This window comes from Pempheris klunzingeri, chromosome 14, assembly GCF_042242105.1.
Source record: "Pempheris klunzingeri isolate RE-2024b chromosome 14, fPemKlu1.hap1, whole genome shotgun sequence".
In the NCBI taxonomy this organism is placed as follows: Eukaryota; Metazoa; Chordata; class Actinopteri; order Acropomatiformes; family Pempheridae; genus Pempheris; species Pempheris klunzingeri.
In genome coordinates this window covers 15814127-15830340 of record NC_092025.1, presented here as the reverse complement: position 1 = coordinate 15830340, position 16214 = coordinate 15814127, and the positions used below count along the sequence as shown (strand labels likewise).

The window sequence follows — 16214 nt, the reverse complement described above, 5'->3', positions numbered from 1 at the left end:
TCCTGGACTAATCCTATCAACCTGTATGTACTGTCAGTAGTTGATTTCCTAACAAAGCATCATATTTTTACAAGCTGTTCAAATGTTTTGTATGCAAGTAAATAACTAAGATTATCTAATAAGACATTTCCCACTGGTAGAAATATAAAGTGACATGACAAGAAAATGCTCAAGCAAAGTAAAAGTTCCTCAAATTTGCTCTTAAATACAGGATTTGAGTGAATGTACTAAATACAAAAAGGTGTTGCAATAGCTTTTCCCGCCTCTCCTCCCTTCTGCACACAGTAATGCTGCCCCCCACTGGTTACACGCAGCATTACAACCAGCCTGTCAGTACTGTAGGTTTGATCCATCACTGCCTCTTAGACCCAAGAGTCTGACAGTTTTATGGCACAAAGAGCAGCATCCCTCCAGTCTTTGCACAAGGAAACTCTTTATTAATGTGTCCAGGTATTTATTATCGATGACACTTGTGCTATAATAACCCCAGAGTCACAACAACATCGAACAGTCAACTTTGTCAGGGTTTGGTTTTCTAATAAATTATTTACAGGTCGTGTGATTTGATGCCAGCGTGTTTCCCTCCACTTTGCAGTTTAGATTTTAATAATCACGGGATAAATAACACACACCGCTGTATCTGCAAACAGGAAGTTGATGGCGCGTGTTTAGGCTTCTTTCCTCCAAAAGGCACTCGAAAGAGACACTCACATAACTGTAGTGAGATTCACATCATCCTAATGTGTTCACTTTCAGTGTTTCACATACATTTTTGTCATAGTGCCAGATGCATTGTCACACTCCCAAGTAAATAAACCAGACACTTCATGAATTAATTCATTCTCCTCTTTCTGATGAGATTCCTGGTACTAAGTGGAATGACTATTTACATTATATCAAAAATAAAAATCATTTTTTTCTTTGGAAAATTTGAGTTTAAATGGAGGCATGCATTGATTACAAACACGGATATGACTGAATCTATAAATGGATTGTAGGCATACGTTTGAGAGGAGATTATGACCTGAAGGTTGTCACGTAATGTTTAGGAGCGCCCTCCACAGTCAAACTCATAAAATCAGTTTCCAAAAGTATGGAAGCCCAAAGGGATCAATATTGAATAAATTCATTCTCAAGGGTTTCATATTTTTTATTTTGTGCCTTTTTTCTCAACTAGTTTTACTTTATGTCATTTTATTTTTAAAAAATCACTGGACATAATGTTGCATTTAATTCCATTTTTTTTTTATTTCATTTTTCAGCAGCAGCTGAAGATGCTGATTCAGTTAAATTTGATGTTGTTGCTCGAGCTGACAGACGCTCTTAAGGAGCAGGACGTGTGACTGGCTCACAGGTGAGGGACTGATGACCTCATCACTGTTGTGAAAAGTGACACGAGGACACAAATGTTACATGAAATTATCCGTCATTGCGAAAAATGCCATTAAGAAGTTTGATGTTTGAAAAAGGGCACTTTGAAATAAAATATCAAATAATAAGAACGATAAAATAACATCTCACGATAATAACTTGAGATTTAAGGAGAATTGTTGCGTCTTCATTATATTTTACGCAATTTATTCATATGATTATTTATTTCAAAATGTCTTTATCTGTTCAAAACTGAACTCTTTGGGGTTCCATACAAAAGGCTGTAAGGTTAACTTCTCACCAGTATACCAACACAGAGCAGTAAACATGAACTGGGTACTTACCATACTGATTAAAGAAGAAAAGATCCTTGCTATGATCAAGTTAGAATGGCTATCGATTTGCAGCTACAGTAACTTTTCCTTTCGGCAAACACCAAATGTACCATTGAGCGTTTTCACAGTGCAAACTCTCTCTGCAGCAAAACGCAGTCAGACAAACAAACGCGGCAGAGTCAGCGCCTCAACTTTGGTTCAATTTGAGTTCACTTTCATTATCCTCCACTCCCTTTTTGTGTTAAGCCACTTGGATTCGCAGTGCAGCACAATCAGTGAAGATCTCCTTCTGTCTCAACTCTCACTGGATTTAGTCTGTACACGGTCCAATGTGTTCTGAGTTTTATGCATGAAAAAACGAAGAGGCGTGGATCAGTCTTGGCATCACTGAAACACACTACACCGACAGTCTTGGCCACTGGAGTATAGCTGTACACATCAGGAAAGGCCAAAAGTGCGGTAAAGCTGAAGTGTTGGTGGGAGCTGCAAAGACAGCAGGATTACTACAGTCACACACACATGCACACAGAACAGTGAGAGGGTTGGGGTGCTTCCTGTGCTTCGACGCCTGTTCGGATCATCAGAGCGTCTTACTTCTGGAGCCGTAAACAGGCATCCGGAAGATAAAACAGCGTCTCATATGTAGAAGAAGGGAAAAACAACTGGCCTGAGTGCAGCCAAGGCAAGAGAGACCTCCTGCAGACGGAGTCCACTGAAGAATGACCACCCATCGCCCTCACGCGCTGCAGCAGCCGGGTGAATCAGCACAAGCACTGCCGGCTGCCCTTGGTGACCTCCTCGGAGGAGTGGACGGTGTTGGGAACAAATCCGCTCTTGACGCCCTCCCAGCCATCCTGGATCTTGATGTCGCCACTCCGCACCAGCTCAAAGATGTCCCTCGTCAGATCCACAAACGCCTTAAAAAAAGAGACACAGATATCAAAACGAGGGTGTGAGCTTGATGTGGTTAAAAGCTTCGGACAAAACAACAACATACAATTATATTATTTTATAATATGAAATAAACAGCCAGCATTGCTCACCTTTAAAATGTATATTTAATCTTTTATAATTTACTAAAATGTAGAATATCTGGGATCTAAACCTCATGGGACGGAGGGGAGGATGACTTCCACCAGTCATTTAGCCATGAGGGTCTGCTTTGATTTTTAGCAGGATGACTGTATCCAGTATTACCCCAAAGAGTGTAAAGTGCGCCTGGATCAAAGGGCCACACCTTAAATCAAAAGGTGTGGCAATAAATGGAGGAGCTTACAGGCTGAGGGGGATTGTGGGACCTTGTGTCCCGGACAAAACTACAAACCTCAGTCAAAGGTTTTGAGAATGAAATCAAACACACATAAAAGAATGACAGCTGATCATGTGGAGAAAAAGTAAAACCTCATCCTCACCTTCTCCACGTTGATAGCGTCTCGTGCTGACGTCTCCACGTAGCGCATCCCGAACGCCCCCGCCAGCTTCTCCGCCTCCTGCTGGGTCACCTGACGGTGGGCCTCCAGGTCACACTTGTGCCCGACCAGCAGGAAGACGATGGTGTGCGGCTGGACGTGGCTCTGGGCCTCCTCCAGCCAGGTGTGGACGTTCTGGAAGGAACGGCGGTTTGTGATGTCGAAGAGTAAGAGCCCGCCCACTGAGTTACGGTAATAAGCTCTGGTGATCGACCTGGAAGGACGGAGAGACAGAGTGTGAGACTAACCTTGTTGTTTGTGCAAATTACCAACCCCATCTCCACAAAGAAAGTAGATACTGGACGATTACAGTCAGTGACAACCTGTAAAAACAAGCCTGATGAATCTTCTTCCTCTGTGCCACAGATCTCCACTGTTGTCCAAAAACTATCAGAGCCACACTGCTGCACTGCGTAACATGCTCTTTCATTAGGAACAACATGGCCATCGATTTATTTTTCAGTAGATCCAACACACACCATACTGCTGCTGTAAATACTCACAAGTGCACCAAAACTGCTAAAGAAAATAGTCCCCAATAACTGCAGCACAACCACAGAGCCCAGCTGCTTTAGGAAATCACTGAGCCCTTTTTTTTAGTGGGCTTCCAGGTGCAGGTTTGGGAAACACTGCTCTAGATACTGAAAGTCAAATGTGCCACACACACCTATCTACACGTGAAGTCAAGTCAGATTTTATTTGTATGGCCCAAAATAACAAAAGACAGTTCTCCTCAGGGACCTTTACATAAAGAGGGTACAGTGGCACTTCCTGCTTTGGTGTTGGACAGAAAAAATGTGCTGCAGATCAATCTAATACGAAAGTAACTCCCAGATGTCACAATTTTTGTGGACAACATGAAAAATATAGAACCTCAGTAGACTTATTTCTAATATATGTTATGAGGGATTTGAAGGAACAGGATTGGGATGCGGTTGGAGTAGGATGGATGTGTTTATGTAAGGTTGGTGTGGGGTGGATTTGTGAAAAGAAAGCACACACACACACACACACACACACAAAACACACTGAAAAGCTGCAGAGATCTGCGTTTGTGGGTCATGATCCAGTTTTTGTGGCTGGATGAAGAGATCAAGAGAGAGAGAAAGAGTTGAGTTCTGTCCTTACCTGAACCTCTCCTGCCCCGCGGTGTCCCAGATCTGCAGTTTGATTCTCTTGCCCGGCTCGATCTCCACCAGGCGGGAGAAGAAGTCCACCCCCACGGTCGGGTCCGACACCTGGGCGAAGCGGCCCTCAGTGAACCTCCGGATCAGACACGACTTGCCGACCGTGGAGTCTCCGATGACGATCAGACGAAACTGATAGAGCCATATCGTCTCCATGTCTCACCAAAATAAAACCTGTGACATAAGAAAACCATGAAATAGTTCATTCAGTCAACCATATGGAGACTTCAAGTGTCTTGTTTCGCTCGACCAAGGATACAAAACCCAAATATACTGAGTTTATTATCATGTGACAAAGAAATGTGTTCAAAAGACTGAGCTTTATTTGCTGAAAAAGCTTCTAAAATTTTGATCAATGATGATAAATGATACTGAGACTCTTAAAAAAAAGAGTCTCACAAAACCTTTGGCTGCAGTTTACCTCAATAATAACACTCATTTGAGGCGTTTTGTAAATGAAGAAAAAATATGAACTGATGAAACTGTAACTGTAAAATAATACACATTCAAGTTTTTATCTGAAAGAAAGGGGCAATAAATGCAGTTAAAACAAGGGGATGTGTTAAAATAGATTCAGATTTAACACAAATAATAATTCTAATAATTTTAATCTGCAGGACCACATGGACTCTTCATGGATCAGGGCTGCCATCATGAGGACAGAGTAACAAGCTCAAATGATCTCAGCAGAGTCCATGTGATTTACAGTTGGGTGATCTAATTTGAGGGGAGGGAGGGAGGGAGGGAGGGGGAGGCCACTCCTCTCCAACTCAATAAACACTGGCACAGTCAGCCCTCATGTGGATAGCAGGCTGGTGGTTATACAGCAGTAACACACAAAGAGGCCCTGAAGCTGGCCAGAGAGACGCTTACTGATGAGATAGCTGCTAAACACAGCTGCTGGTGGATGATAGATATTTGCCACTGCTCCCTACAAGACGCTCATAATAAGATCTCCCGTAAAGTTTATGAGAAATTAAGAGTAAATTATTTGAATCACGAGGCCCAACCCACTTAGCCTTATGCCAGTAAGAGTATTAGTGACTCTGATGATTAACATTTAGGTAATAGCAGTAAATAATGACCTACCTTAAAGTTAGGAGCTCAGTGTCTGTAAAAAGCAAACCCCGTATCCATGATTACGTTTAGTAAGAATGATCCTCCGGAGCAGCAGTGGTTGTTATTGCCTCCAGAAACAACCTGCACCAATAACATGCATCAAATATCAACAACGTCTACCGTCAACATTTGAGACGTTTTCACAGATTAAACCAAGCTGCTGGTTGATTTGGGGCCGGACTGCTCACGTTTCCGTGAGGATCCGCGGATGAAATGGCAGCAGGACACAACAGCATCACACACACACACACACACACACACACACACACACACACACACACACGTCTCCTCCTCGCCCTCATCAGCACCATTACCGTAACTGCGCTCACAGCAGCGCAGCATCAATCCTCAGGGTGCTTGCTGATGCCTTCACGGGCCGTGGGAACAAAATACTGTAATTACTCTAATTCACTTACTTCATTTACTCTAATTTATCCTTCCACAATGTTCATTTTGTTTTGTTAATATCTTTATTTGGATCCTTATTTTGTATTTAAAAAACTAACAGAGCAACATGCAGGCTAGTCACAGTAGCAACCAGGTTGTTTTTTTTAAATGCTAAACTACAACGAAGGAAGTACGACAGTGACCAACATCAATGTCCTATGCCCCGCCTCTAGGAGAGACACTGAATGAATGAACAAAAACTAGGAATAAAACAAAAAATAAAAGAAATATAAAATATCAATAAATTAAACAGTTAATCGTACATCTGAAATGTAATTTTAATCTATTTGAATATTAGGCTTCATATTTCAAATATAACAATACACTACACATGGTACTCATCATAAATAACCACACCTACGCTGCACGTTTTATGGATTTCTAGACGTGATGTTGAGATAGGCTGGTGATAAATGGCTAAAAGTCACCATGTATGAAATATTTATAGGATCCATCTATGGTGGGAACATAGAAATGCTGTAATTAAGTACAATTTTGATGTACTTGCACTTTAATTGATTATTTTGTGCAACTTTATACAGCTACTCCACCACATTCCTGAGAGAAATATTTTGACGATAGTTTTTACAAGTAGCACCTGAATGCACCACCAGCTATTGACAGCTGCACTGACCAGGATGAAGTTGGCTTTAAGTTGGAAATTTGACAGACGTGCCTTCATGCTGCCTTTACAACATTAGTGAAAATGATCATGGGAAAATTATACTAAATTGATTTCATGTAGCACACTTACTTCGATTGCTATTGCGTAATCAATTTTACATGAATATTTTAGGAGAAAATGTTTAATTTTTTAAAACATTTTTTTCCAATAGTTTTCTTGTAATGTGACCAATTGACACCAAATCAGAAACAGAAATGATCACTACACAAGTGACACAGGCCACACCTCCTCATACTGGGTTTTAGTACTTTTTAAAGAAATCTTTTATGGAAAATTCATATTCTTCCATTAACATTCATGTAATGTGAGGTGGTGCACAAAATTTTTATAATTAAAATATCTATATTAAATGAATAAATCATTGAATATTAGTGATCATTATCACTTTTTAGACAAAAAGTATAATTTAATATAAATAAATAATGAATAAATGCATATAAGCAATCAGTATTTCAATTAAAATATTATGTAAAATAAACAAAATGTGCACAGAAGTAATCAAAACAAGTGTGCCAACCAACATGAAATCAATTTAGTATAATATTTCATCATTCCTTTCACTAATGTGTTTGAATTCATTAAAACACTAATTTATTGATTGTCCCTTGGTCAACCTCCAGCAGTCCAGCCCGAGGTTCTGGAGGCGAGTTGACCGACTTCCTGCTGCCAAACCGGGGGGCAACAGTGGGAGGAGGCTGGGTCCGGAGCGTCTGTCCAATATCCAACCTAAACCCAACTTCGTAAAGGGGTTCAGACTGTTATATGTGACTGATCGGGAGGACCGCTCAGACCACAGACCAACTTGACCGCTTCAATGCAATAACGTTTTTTCTCAGTGCATTGAAGAAAATGACCAACTAATAGCATTTTTCTTCAGTCAAAAACTTCACGACAGCTGTTGTTTTTTTGCGATACCTTTGCACCAGCATCCTTCACAAAGTTTCCATAATCCTACTGAGGAGTATTTTTTTTCATCCCTGCAGAGCTGCAGCCATGCAGCAGGAGCTGTTATTCAAAGTCCTGGTCATCGGGGACTTGGGAGTCGGAAAAACATCCATCATCAAGCGGTACGTCCATCAGATCTTCTCCCAGCACTACCGGGCCACCATCGGGGTGGACTTCGCCCTGAAGGTGCTGCAGTGGGACAGTGACACTGTGATCCGGCTCCAGCTGTGGGACATAGCAGGTCTGTCCAACTTTAACGACCCCATGTTGTCCGTCCTGTTTTACAGGCTTAAAACGCATCAGGTGGTTGTTAAAACTATAAAACTCTGCAAGTAGATCAGGACTGGGATTTATTCAGAGGAGCAAAAGTGTGTGTGTTTTGGGATCTTTGGGAACAAAAACCTTTTGTTTCACCTTCAGCAGCTCTGAAAACCTAAAAACTTAAAGCTGCCTCTGGAAATAAGCTTTTATAGTAAACCTGAGGGCAGTTTTAGGACAGTCAAATATTTAAACATGGTTAAAAAAAAAAAAAAAAAAAAGCAACATAATATCTCCAACTTATCAAGCAATTATTGGGTCCTTAAAGTGTTTTCTTATTGATTTCCAAAGCAAACAGCTGCTTTCAAATCACAAGAAGACTCCATGAGAATATGACACTTTCTTTGCTTGTTTTTTTTTTAACATTTATAAACAATAATATCTTGATAAGATGGAGATTTTTGCAGTGAGGTATGTGAGCCCCCAGTGAGAGTGTGTCTCTGTCCACTGGATGCCTGCCTGGGTCCCTCCCTGTCATTTGAAGCCTGCTTGAGGAATGTGGATCTTGTGCCTGGCTGTGACTCAAGTGATCTCATGCTGGTAATATCAGTCACATGATGGCGGCTACTGTAGAATAAACACACACACATGCACACACACACACACACACACACACACACACACACACACATATATATACAGACAACCTCCCACTCCCTGTGTTTGTCACTAATAAACCGTGCTGTGAGTTGATTTAATTTTACGGACTCAAAATTGCCTTTAAATAAACACAGTGTGTGTCTGTCTGATGACTGTCTGTGTGTCCCAGGACAGGAGCGGTATGGGAACATGACTCGTGTCTACTACCGGGAGGCGGTGGGAGCACTGATGGTGTTTGACGTGACCAGGGCGTCCACGTTTGATGCCGTGCTGAAGTGGAAGGACGACCTGGACTCCAAGGTCAGGCGTTTAATAGGGAAGCACGAACTGAGGCCTTTCTGTCCCCTTTGTCATTCTGTCTCTTTCAGAGGTTTAAACATTTACACTATACATGCACCACAACCACACAAGGAAGGTTTTGCCAGTTGTTAGAGGCACATGTCAATCAATCTATCAATCTTATCAATCTCAAGAGGCTGTCCATAAAGAGCAGGTCTAGAAGAAACTCTTTCATTAAGCGACCCAACGATTCAAGAAATCATAATAAAGGATTCAAGAATCCTCTCATGAGCAAACATCAGGTATCAGGCAACAGTGGCAGGAAAAACAGCTACAAAGACCAGCTCTATCTGAAAAATTGTAACTGCGATGCCCAAAATTCATGTAAAGTGGCTTTAGTTGCAGCACCTCCATGTTCTCCAACCTAACTTGTCTGTGATTGTTCTGTAATGCAACTGAGAAGCAAAGGGTAGCATGTTGTAACTGCTTAAAGGGATAGTTCGGATTACTCCAGGTGGGTTAATATGAGGCACTTATCCAAAGTCAGTGTAATACTTACAGTAGATGGCGGTCAGCACACCCCCAGTTTGGAGAAGCACGCAGTAATACAGGTGCGGACGCTATGCGACGTACTGCTGTGGACAGGGACAGCGGCAAAATGTATTGTAACCACTAAAAAAAGGCCCTTATCAGCTGGCAAACTGAGGCTTTCCTCTTCACTTGTTTCAGCGCCACCAGACTTCATTGAAAAAACAGGAATTTTAATTCACAGAACACAGGAGGTGTTCATCTGCCGCCGCCTCTATCGACTAGTGTTATTGTGTGACTTTGTGTTTTAAATGGTCAGTTGAAATCAAGGCGGCAGTAGCACAGCACACTTCCATATTCTGCAGGGTAAAATTATTTAGTTTTATTCAGAGGAGTCTGGTAGCTTTAGAGTGAGCAAAGAAAAAGAGAGAACAGATTGAGTTTCCTGTCAGAAAGGGCGGTCTGACGGTAATGTGAAGCAGTGAAAATATACTAAATATGGTGGCAACTTAACAGATATTGACTTTTCTGGGTGGTTAAAGTGTGTTTTTTCTGCCTAGTCTCTGCCATTGCTACTGCCTGCTCCACCAGACTGAAAGTGTCTTCTGTTAGTAATACAGTAACTATGGATAAATACCTCATACAACCCCACTTTAACAAATCTGACCTTTCCATTTAAGGCACCAGTGTGTTTCAAACAAAGTGCCAGTCAGAAGCATCTGAAACCTTAAACACCTTCCCGACATCAGAGTTAGGACAGAAACTGTCAGAAACAGAGTCACTCAAAAATTGACAATATGAGAGATGTCACTTGTAGTGAAGAACCTACTAAATATCACCTGTGTCTGTGCTTCCCTCGGCTCTCGGTCCTGCCTGCAATTTTACTGTTTTGGTTCACTCTCACTGCTGAGTGTAGTTTTTTGGCCGTAGAGGTCAACTGTTCAGCCATAAAGACTTCAGAAGTGGTCGATCAACGTATTGTATGATTTAGTTTCAAGCATGACGCCTTCACTTTGTGCAGACAATTTGTATCTTTCTCTCAAGCTTAGATTTGTCATATCTTACATAGCTAAAGATAGATTCTTTAAGCTTTAAATAGCCTAAAACTTAAGTTACATGATATTACAGTTTGCACAACCACCATGTAATCCGCGTTTGTTTTCCCCCAAGGTGACCCTGAATCACGGGAGGCCAGTCCCAGCTGTACTCTTGGCCAACAAGTCTGACCAGCTGGCCTCCCAGCAGCCCAAACTCGACTCCTTCTGCAGGGAGAACGGCTTCGTCGGCTGGTTCGAGACCTCTGCAAAGGTACAAAAGGGGAGGCTGGATGTGTGACTTTGGAGGAAATTACTGCAGCTTGAAAATGTCAAGCCGTTTAGCATTACAATGAGGTGATAGTAACATTTTCCACAAATAATTTAATGTACTGGTGATTTTTGTGCAAATGTGGGCCAATAATATAAAAGGTTAGAGGGCTTTTTTTTTAATTAATCCCCAAATGGGAAGAGTGTTTTAAGGGGGCTTGGCTGGAGGGAAAGACTAAAAACTTAATGCAGGGAAAAAAAATCATTGTCATCTGCTCTATACATCTTTTATACAATCAAAATAACTACATATTTAACAGGGTAAATTAATAGTAATGACATTACAACAAAAGCCTGCTGTAAAAAGAAATCATCCTTAAAAGTTACTGTTTCCGTGCAAACACAATAAGTTAAAAACATTATTAACTGTGCTCCGAAGAGACAAATAGAGGAATGTCTGCAGTCTGGTGTGAATTAGCCTTCTGTCTTTTCCTCTCATCCAGAGCCTCTCTGATGAGCTACACACCGCAGTGTGAGTGTGAGCAGAAGTGTAGCCAGTGAAGGCTCAGCAGACAGGTCAGACAGGTCAGGACAGAAACAGTAGCGTTTCTAACGGTTAATGACATTCTGGCTTCTCATTAGTTTAGTGTTCGATGCCAGAATAACAAGAGAGATAGTCAAATAGTCTAAATCTTTTTGACACACTGTATTTTGCGTTAGATGACGTGGCTGCTAATTACTACAAGAGGCAGCACATTTTTTTAGCCTCAGTAACCAGAAATCGTGTACGATGACATTAGTATACTTCAGATAACACATCCGTATCTACCTGGCTGTCATGTAACCACATTACACCACACATCTGTACACTCAGAGGTTTTGGTGCTACAGTCTCTTAATGATTCCTCTCTAATTGTTCTTCTTTTACACTTTCGTTTCAGCGTGACAGATAAACATTTAAATTGTTTTTTTGTTGCAAAATTAAAAGTATAGGTTTTGGTCTAATTAGCACTAAGCTCAAACTCATTATTTTTTTATCAGGTATTTGGTCACAAATGAAAGTACTGGATAAATTGAAGTCTTGGCTTGATGACGCTGCAAGATAAAAGTTAACTGACTTATTAAAATGTATCCTAAAGAAACCTTGAATATCTGCAGCAAATTTCAATCCAACTGAATCAACCATGCTTAAATGTCAACCAAAAGTCTGGTTGGCTATAAAGTCAGTAGAGTTCATCCCCAGGGGACCATGCTTGTCCATTAAATGCTTGTTGAGATATTTCAGTCTGGACCAACTGACCGATGTTGTCATTCATAGACCAACAAAAGGCTAAAAAGTACATGGTTTCTTTACACGTGGCTTCTTTTTCCTCAGGAAAACACAAACATCGAGGAGGCTGCGCGCTGCTTAGTCGAGCACATCCTGAACAACGAGGAGAGCCCGATGGTAGAGCGGGAACCCGGGTCCATTGTCCTGTCTGGGTACACTAACGCCACGAAGGAGCATCTCAGCTGCTCGTCATGTGTGAAACTGTGACCCCCGACCAGTCAGAGACGACCAGGAACAGCGGCTGTGAGGCCACACAGATACATTTGGCTCAGGGACTGTTCATAAAGAAATTTGTGTTTCCCTGATCTTAGCCCACAGTGATTAATGAAGAAAAATGTAAGACAAGTAGAGCTTTGAACTAGTGTTCATGGGTCGTGTTCACACTGCAGACCAATATGATATCTGGCACACAGATGATTGAACTTTAATGACATTATGGACATGGTAAAAAAAAAGCTACATGTTGGTTTCAAGGTAAGAAATGTCTTAAATTGTTAAAAAAAATTTTAGGAAGATTAAATTTGATCTCTGTCAACTTTCTATTTATAATTTCCAGGTTATGGTTTATAAAAAAAGCCTATTTATTGCACCCTCTTCTGCTGTGGTAATTGTACAGTATACAGTATTATTGTTAGGTATTAAAAAGGTCTTTAGATTCATTATATTTGTGCATGAAAACTGCGGAATTTGAAAACCTGCGGAATAATGTAACCCATATCTATTATCAGCTTACTTACAATACCTAATGTGTACATATTTTGTACCTAAGATCCTCGTGCTTATTTTGAATATATCTAACGCCGTGCCTTTGAACTGACAGCACTTCCACATGCAGTGTGAACACAGACATCAAAACATGAAGCCTTCTTCCGGTCAGTGCAAAAGAACAAGTGAAATTAAATCTTTCATCTTTAACTTCAAACGAGTCTTAAATTGACTGCACATTGTAATATGATTGCTGACTGTACCACATGCTTCATAGATATAATAATATAGACTGAACATGAAAATCAGTCTTAACCCTTAAAACACTCTCTTGATAAGCCAACGTTTGGCATTTTGGGAGACACACTCCCATAGCTTTGTGGGAGAGAGTTGCACTGGAAGACTCAATATAAGGATTCTGCACAGACAGTTATCTTAGCTTAGCATAAAGACTGCAAACAGCAAGAAACAAATCCTCCCAGCAGCACCTCTAAGTCTCACAAATCAACAAGTTGTGTTTGTTTAATGCATATGAACAGTGCAAAAGCAACAGTCCTTTTACAAGAATTATGTGTGGGATTATTTGTTAACTCAATTTCTAACCATCCGCCACAGCCACTTTTAGCCAGCCCATTTTCTGAAATGACTGTGCATGAATCTTTAGTAGTCTGCCCTTTTTTTATTGTGTTGCACTATTAGCTGTGCGTTATTGTTTGCAGTCATTGCGTAAAATTGCAGTTATGAACATAACGTCATCCTCCGTGGTTGTTAAACAAGTGTGACGGTTGGTCAAATATTAGCCGTCCTCATCCTCGGCTTCAGTCGTCGCCTTTACTCAGCACAGTAACAGTGAATTGATTTTACACTTTGGTTTTAGCGTGGATTAAATACATGAGATAAAATATATTAATTAGAGAACTTTAGACGTGTTGGATGGTGGATTTGTTTGTTGTTACCTTTTGACAGAACCAGGCTAGCTGTTTCCCCCTGTTTCCAGTCATTATGCTAAGCTAAGCTAACCGGCTGCTGTCTGTAGCCTTATATTTAACAGACACATACAGTATGAGCGAGGCATCCTCTCATCTGTCGCTCAATGCCAAAGCGAATAAGAGCATTTTCCAAATTGTCAAATTTTTCCTTCAAGACTTTGTTAACTCGTTATATCATCGTGCAGGATCTGAGGCCCAGCTGGTGAGCAAACGATCGAAATCCTAAAACCTCTGCTCACTAAAAGATAACATGTGTGCTGCCCTGCCCTATTCTCCTTCAACAATCTTCATCATTGGCTGTGTGTTTTCCTGCTTTGAGAAACGGGTTAAATTAAGTTTAAACTGAGCTTGAACTGACTTGACGACGATTAGAGTCAAACTTTCTGGACAGTTGTGTCAGACGGTGAACTAAGCTCCTATCTGTCGTCACAAAAGTGCTCCTATCCATCCTGCTGAGGATCACAGCCGTATTTCCTCGCTAATATTATGTAAGAATAATCCCTTTATGTAACATTAATACACAGCATCTGAAGGATACATCCAGTGTTTTCATAATTGCCTGCTTATATGTTAAGACATTTTCTTTCACACTGGATCATGAACTGATGGGCCGGAAAATCTGTCCTTGCATGCAACCGAGAAAAACACACAAGAATCCACTGCAGCCAGAAATAAACATCAGCGTTGTGCAGGTAATGGAGGTGACTCAGTGTAGCAGATATGCCCATTAAATGGACTATTCAGTGAGGTGATAAGCCTACAGGCTGTTAGTGGATTGCGAATTTCTTTAATTAGGAATAACAGTGGTGAAGTGTAAACCACTTTTACGACGCCTGTGGTTCTTCCGGTACTACTCTGCCTATTCATGATATACATTAACATCTCCCCCTGTTTTTAAGCACTAATTCCATTTAATTGTGTATATATGTGTGGTTTCAGTCTATAACCGTTGACTTGTCGCCCTCAAAATAGTTCACTCTAGATTTAAATAGCAAACGGGGCTCGCTGTCAAACTATTGGCTCCATTGTTGGTAGGATGTGTTTTCTTCAACCATAAAAATCAATTTCTTGCCAGTCAAAAACGTGGTCTGCGCTGCTCTTTTCAGCACAGTGGTGACAGAACAGCGGCCTTTGTTGCGTCCGCCTCGAGTGTTATTTGAAATTCCATGTTTTCAAATTAGGCCTCCGCTTTGTATTTTACTTCACTGCCTTTGATGTGTAATAGCTTGGCCTTGTAATGCAACACATTTGTAACTGTGTTCTCTGTGACACCAGACTACATGCAATAAAAAGTGTATTTACTGAGCAGTGTGTTTTCAGCAGCATCGGCCATTCGGGACCTTTGCATTAAACTAAGGACATGTCACGTCCTCTTGGCTCAAGTCAACACGTTTCAACATCAAAATATAGAAAGCAGCTTTGACATTGACTTGATTCACAAGTCAACAAACAATTAATGACTTAATCTGCTACTAATTTTAGAATTGTAGATGTAATTTTTTTTCACCTTTCCCTATACAGCTCCATCTTCTTACTCGTGAGGATTTGCTGCATTCATTTGTTTTATGAAATAAAATAGTCCCAGTTTGTACCTCTAAAAATATTCTGACTGCTGAATGAAAAGGAGATGATTTTCAATTTGATTCCCAAGTTGCACATTTGTTTCCAAATCAAAACAAAGAGGACAGCTGGCTGATTACCTGGATCGGAAATGGAGCTGCAACTTGGGAAAAAAGGCTGTAAATCTTTTTTAATAGAGTTATTGAGTATTTTTTTCATCCAGATGGTTAGAGAAGTATCTCTAGAGCAGTACCTGCTATGCAGAGACACCTGCTAGAGAGACACAAACTGTGGCTAGGTTTTGTACTGCTGCTCAGACAAAACAAGACATTTGAAGATCAAGGTCAACTTTGCATTTTTCTGTATTTTTTTTAACATTCCATAGACCAAACAATGAATTAATTAAATTAAATAATCAGCAGATTAATTGTTAGTTGCCATTCTAGAGAGCGACATCTGCTGATGTAAACCACTTTGCTCTGCATATAATGTCTCAAAGAGCAGCGACTTCACTATAAATAGGTCGCTGAGCAAATGTTAAAGTCCCTAAAACAACAATTTTTGGTTGTGTGAAAATTTTTTGAGTCTAAGGGAACAAATCCACACAGTTTTCCTCTTTAGCTAAACAATCCAGTAATATCACCTGAGGCCCCTATAGAAAATAATTTACCAGAGCCTTTAAAAACCCTCTTTGGATGCTGGTCTATGAAATACAGCTGGAACCATCACTGAATGATCCCTGGTGGCATTTACTTAACCATGAAATGCCATTTAGACACATACTGGGAATGTTGTCGGAACTAAATGAATCAAACTGGAGCAATCATGGAGGATCATTTTAAGGCCACAAGAAATGTCATCATAGGGGGGAATATTGCAGGCCATGTTTAGTGGGATTTTATTAAGGCGCTATAATGAAAAAAACATAAACTGTCACTGTAAACTGTGGGATCATATAGGAATATTGATTAGATTACTACTGCAATGCCATAAAAACACTATAAAACTGAAAACTACATCCTCAGTCATTATGAGACAGTCAG

General features: G+C 40.6%; 2 protein-coding genes across 2 annotated transcripts; one reads left to right on the top strand and one right to left on the bottom strand.

The window, feature by feature from the left end:
- Positions 1-2467: 2467 nt before the first annotated feature.
- Positions 2468-4518, bottom strand: LOC139212743 (ras-related protein Rab-39B-like). The gene is made up of 3 exons (XM_070843266.1): positions 4304-4518; positions 3119-3389; positions 2468-2623 (listed from the first exon to the last, which is right to left on the bottom strand). The coding sequence occupies exons 1-3, from the start codon at positions 4516-4518 to the stop codon at positions 2468-2470; spliced, it is 642 nt and encodes a 213-aa protein (XP_070699367.1).
- Positions 4519-7606: 3088 nt separating this feature from the next.
- On the top strand, positions 7607-12352 carry rab38c (RAB38c, member of RAS oncogene family). The gene is made up of 4 exons (XM_070843265.1): positions 7607-7799; positions 8646-8776; positions 10454-10591; positions 11963-12352. Exons 1-4 carry the CDS (start codon positions 7607-7609, stop codon positions 12122-12124), a joined length of 624 nt encoding a protein of 207 aa, XP_070699366.1. The 3' UTR covers positions 12125-12352.
- Positions 12353-16214: the final 3862 nt, after the last annotated feature.